The 5656-nt window shown below is 33.0% G+C and overlaps 1 protein-coding gene across 1 annotated transcript; it reads right to left on the bottom strand.

Annotated features, from left to right (window-relative positions):
* Window positions 1-3150: 3150 nt before the first annotated feature.
* LOC141665158 (uncharacterized) lies at window positions 3151-4188 on the bottom strand. Its single transcript, XM_074471141.1, has one exon. The coding sequence runs from the start codon at window positions 4186-4188 to the stop codon at window positions 3151-3153; it is 1038 nt and encodes a 345-aa protein (XP_074327242.1).
* Window positions 4189-5656: the final 1468 nt, after the last annotated feature.

Genomic DNA, 5656 nt, shown 5'->3' with positions numbered 1-5656 from the left:
AGGACTAGTTCATCGTTTTAAACTCTAGCAGGCCAAACTCTAACATTGTCTAGAACAGGGCCACAAATATGACCGCAACTGTTAGTCTTTGTGTGATAATATGCACTAAAAAATGTGATCCTTGTTCTATCTGATATAGCCTGGAAGCGCAGACTAGCAGATTTAAATCCCCCATTTCCCAGTGATATAAAAAGGTTTGACAATCTTTTATGTCATGTAATTTATGTAAAAAAAAGTTAATATAGTATTTAAATAAAGGAATTATTTGTAGTATAATTGTGACACACTAGAAGGTGATACATTTTCTGGATTTAATTAACTCCATGAAGAAAGAATCGAGATTGCGAGTAGAGTGATGTTAAATGAATGCGAAACTAAATACTTGAAGCTAGCCGAGACACATTACTTGAGTGATGTTTAATAAATATTTAATTAACCCAGTCGGCAATCCCAAATCCCTAGCAGGAGTAGCAAACTCAACACACATTACTTGAAGCTAGCAAATCCAAATACTCAAAGGCTTCCCCTCCCAAATACACTTTCTACCAAAGCCTTGTCGTCATCTTTCACCCAAAACTTCTTCCCCATCTTACAACAGCTAAAAATTCCTTGCTTTCAATTTTTTAAAAAAATAGAGGACTATTTTTTTCAAACAACCTTTAAAAAAATCCCAATTTTCTCAACTACTTAGTGCACAATTCCCAGATATTACCTTAAAAACTTGACTTTACACGAAAGGTTTCACTAATACCAAAATCAAATTCAAGAAATATTACAAAAACTTGAAAATAATTGAATATTTGCCATTAGGGCTCGACTCTTATTAACAAAATCTTGCACTAAAAAAACCAAATTCAAGAACCATAAAAACACTTATAAAGATTGAAACTTTACATACCTGCCAGAAAGCATATTACTACCTAAAACCTATACATGATATTATTAGCTTATATCCTTAGCACCTATAAATGGATACTATTATTTGGGTAAGAAAACCAGCAGCTAATGCACTAATGTATATAACTGATTTGGATTATATAACATAAATGATATACCTGAAATTCAGCCCATACTGCATCTTTGTGGACAACAGGTGCGCTAGCCCAAGTAATTGCAAGTGTAGGCCAATTCTGAAGACACATCTGAGAGATGCAATTTAGAATTTTAGGATCTGCAAAATCACTATCATACACAACATTTTTTCATTAAAAATGGTAAAATTTTAACACTTAAATTGGAATAAAAATGCTTATAGTAATTGATACGTACGTGCTATTAAGACCTGGTCGAAGCTGAATAAGAGTTCGTTCATCTGGGTTATTAAAGGCCTTAGGGATATGGTTGGGCCCCCTTCCCATGCCCCGCTTTTTGGGGGGTGCTTCAGATACCATATATATATATATATAACTCATGAATACCTTTCTTAGTCATTATTAGAGTAATTTCCACGCTTTTCGTATTACATCTTTGATCATTTGATGGCAAAGATAATTTTTGCTTGGCCGAGTATATTTATATACACTAATGGATTGGTGCTTATATTATAGTTATTGTTAATTACCTACTTATATCCTAACTTAATTTAAATATAGTTTACTATTACTAGATAAGTTAAATACAATATATCAATACATAAACGAATTACATGTGTACCTCACATATTCATCAATCTCCTCGCAGTTGAGAAGAATATAAGTGTGTGCAAAATGTAAATCTTTCTCAGATAGGAATATGCGCTTCCCTTTTCTATAAGCGCGTCCTGGTAGACCAAATATAGCAAGGCGACCATTTAGTTCAACATTCCCCCATCATCATTTCTCGAGACTCGATTGACCTTTGTCAAGACTTCATCCGGAGAATAGTTAGAGACAAAAGTAGATATCTCGTTGAAACTATAGGCTTCATAAATTGACCCTTCCACACAAGCTCTATTCTTCACTGCCCATTTAAGCATTCCCATCGGCCTCTCAAAAGGGTACATCCATCTATATTGAACTGGACCCCCAACAAGAGCTTCATATGGAAGATGTATTGTCAAATGCTCGATAGAGTAAAAAAAAACAGGTGGGAAGATATTCAATTTGCACGTGATTTGTATGATATTCTTCTCAAGTGTAGACACAACCTTCTCATGTAAGGTTTTTGAACATAATTCATTAAAGAAACGACTAAGCTCTGTCACGGCATCACATATTGGTTTGTAAAGAACGTCCTGAAATGCTACAGGCAAAAGTCATTCCAAGAACACATGACAATCATGACTCTTCATTCCTTTTAATTTTTCATGCGGTTTCTTATCCGAAACATACCTTGCAATGTTTGATGCATATCCATCTGGTAATTTTAAAGATCTAATCCATTTGCACGCTTCTTCAACTTGTTTTTTGGATAACGTGTAACGTGCTTGTGGTTTGAGATTCTTATCATTAGAAGATTTATAAATTTCTAAACTAGGACGCTTACAAATATCTTTCATGTCTAAACGTGCTGCATCATTATCCTTCGTCTTCCCTGTATTCATTATGGTGTTAAATAAGTTGTCAAACACATTCTTCTCAACATGCATGACATCTAGATTATGATGAATTAAATTTGTAGACCAATAAGGCAATTCCCAGAATATACTTTTCCGAACCCAATTATGAGATTCGCCAAACCCAATAATTTTCTTATCATTCTTACCAAATGGGACATCCGGTAGTCTCATCACACAAGACCGCATATCTGTCCCCGACAATCATGGTGCGGACATATCATTTTTCACTTTCCCTTTTCTGAAGTTTTCTCTATTTCTGCGAAACGGATGATCTTCGGGTAAGAACCGTCGATGACAGTCAAACCAGCAAGAATTTCGACCTTTGGATAGAGTGAAAGACTTCGTGCGTTCCATACAATATGGACATGCCAACTTTCCATGTGTGCTCCATCCATATAACATACCATAAGCAGGGAAATTACTAATAGTCCACATAATTGCAGCCTTAAGGTTGAAATTAGTTTTCGTTTAACATCCCAAGTCTGTACTCCATCTTTCTATAATACCTTCAACTCATCTATAAGAGACCTCAAGTAAACATCCAAGTTCTTTCCGGGACTCTTAGGACCAAGAATCACGAGTGAAAGAAACAAGTATGGTTGTTTCATACACATCTAAGGAGGTAAGTTATCTGGAGTAACAATGACAGACCAACATGAATACGGAACAGATGAGTGGCCAAACGGGTTGAAACCATCGGTGGACAGTCCAAGTCTCACATTTCTTGGCTCTAATTCAAACTCAAGATGTGCTAAGTCAAAATATTTCCAAGCCTTCCCATCTGCAGGATGATTTAATTCTCCATCTTTAGTCGAAGATTTTGCATGCCAACTCATATGTTCAGCTGTTCTAGAAGACATGTACAATCTTTTCAGCAAATCAGTTAAAGGAAAATACCTTAGAATCTTGAACAGTATAGTTGATTTTTTTGTAGTCACCCTCTCCTTATTAGGTCTAAACTGATCATGACCGTAGACCGTGCACTTTGTCATATTTTCATTTTCCATATAGAATAACATGCAATCATTAGGACATGCATCGATCTTTTGGTATCCAATACCCAACTTCTTGACCATCTTCTTGCAATAGTAATAATTCTCTGGTAATTTATCACTATCCGGCAACATACTCTTAATGGCCTTCAAAAGAGACTCAAAACACTCATGGCTCATGTGATCAGCCTTGATGTTAAGTAAGGTAGCCACTGCAGACAATTTACTTTGTTTGGTACAACCATCCCACAATGGCTCACTGCCATCATCTAATAACTTAAAGAAGTTTTTGGCGTCAGAATTCATAGGTTGCTCTCTAGCTTGTTCCCAATCAAAATCTGGCCCTACAATGTCGTGAACCATTTCATTCATACGATGATTATTACTGCTGCTAGAATTGTGTACAGTAAAGCCACCATCTCTTCTCTGCCCATGTGCCCCCCAGCATTCTTCGTAATTTCTCATGAACCCATTAACAAGTAAATGGTAATTTACAATATTTATGTCTAAATAATTATTCTTCTTACATTTCCAACATGGACATCGTATCTTTTTATTCACACATTTCGGGTGACTATACGCAAAATCCAAAAACACTTGGCAACCGGCTCTAAATTCAGTTGTGGCACCTATTTCAGTATTTGACTTCCGTCGTGCCATCCAAGTACGGTCTCAAAAAAAGTCCATGATATCCAATACCTATATATACACAGGTGCATTTATTTTGCAAATAAAATTACTATGTAACAAGTTCCATATGTAGCATACAAATTCACTAAATATTTACCATATAATATCTATAAACTCTAACCATATATTTTATCTCAGCCAGGGACATTATACATTATAGGATTTATATTTCCCCCTAACTAACTCGTATACGAAGAGTGTGTGTATATATATATGTAACTTTACACGAGGGAAAATTAAAAAAAAATCTGATTAACTAAGATAATACATCTACAATGAAATTCTTCTTCTTTAATTTATCGATATTAATCCCTTGGTCATGGGTTCAAAACAAAATAACTTGCAAAAGCAAAATAAATAAGCAATTGGTATCAATTATATCTAATAATCACATCACCAAAAATATATACAAGCATTGTATAATTCACCCAAAAAAATCAGACCCATAGACTTAAGATCACCTCAAAAATATATATTCACCTAAAAAGATTGATTAACAGGATACAAGGATTAGTATTCAAAGTATAGAAGGATTAGTATTCAATTAACAGAAAAAATCAATTTATACACACAAAATCAATCACACACACAATATGATACATAATTCGCGTAAAATCATCCATATTCACACACATATATAACATATATGCATCATACAATATGTATATCTATACATAGGGCGATCGAAGCTCTGATTTGCTAAAAACTGTAATTGGGAGTGGTACAGGGTCAAAACACATTTTTACTCTCATCAGCTACCAGGATCTGTGACCGCCTTCGCTTGCTATTAACTCTAAATTTTTATTTTTTTAATTTAAAAAATCCACAAAATCTGATAAACAAATCAAAATAATTTGAAAAAAATCAAAATAAAAAGTCTAAAAAATCCAAAAAAAAAAAAAAAATACTCAATATCATACATTAAAAGATCAAGGACAATTGAAAAAATCTGAAAATTTCAAATTATTATGCCAAAATTCTATTAAGATTATAAATTATTACATACATTAATTTTAAGTAAAATTCTTATACTCTGGCACTTTCATCAATTTTAAAATTCTATTTAAATATTTAAATATTAAATAACCTTAAATAATCTATGATATTTAACAATGCTTTTAGTTTTTATTTTTTAAAAAAATTGAAATCTCTTTTCGTGTTTATTTTTTTATTTAACAATGCTTTAATTTTAATTTATTTTAATTTTTCTTTGAATAATTAAAGGGGCTTAGAAAGAATCACGTATTTATACGTTTTTAAATAGTTAGTTAGTCGTTTGAATATTTTGTAAAAAAACGTAGACTTTTTGAAAGTCATTAATCATTATACTAATTAATTAACAGTATAAAATTCTATGGTTTACCACAAGGCGCACACACACATATATAGAGATAAAAATATGGGCAATATTCATGTCTATTGATTGTTCGGTTACAAC

This window comes from Apium graveolens, chromosome 6, assembly GCF_009905375.1.
Source record: "Apium graveolens cultivar Ventura chromosome 6, ASM990537v1, whole genome shotgun sequence".
Taxonomy (NCBI): domain Eukaryota; kingdom Viridiplantae; phylum Streptophyta; class Magnoliopsida; order Apiales; family Apiaceae; genus Apium; species Apium graveolens.
Note: the sequence above shows the minus strand (reverse complement) of the source record. Positions and strands in the feature narration are given on the sequence as shown.

Coding starts and splice junctions, on each gene's coding strand:
- LOC141665158 (XM_074471141.1), bottom strand. CDS start 4,188: ATGGCACGACGGAAGTCAAATACTGAAATAGGTGCCACAACTGAATTT.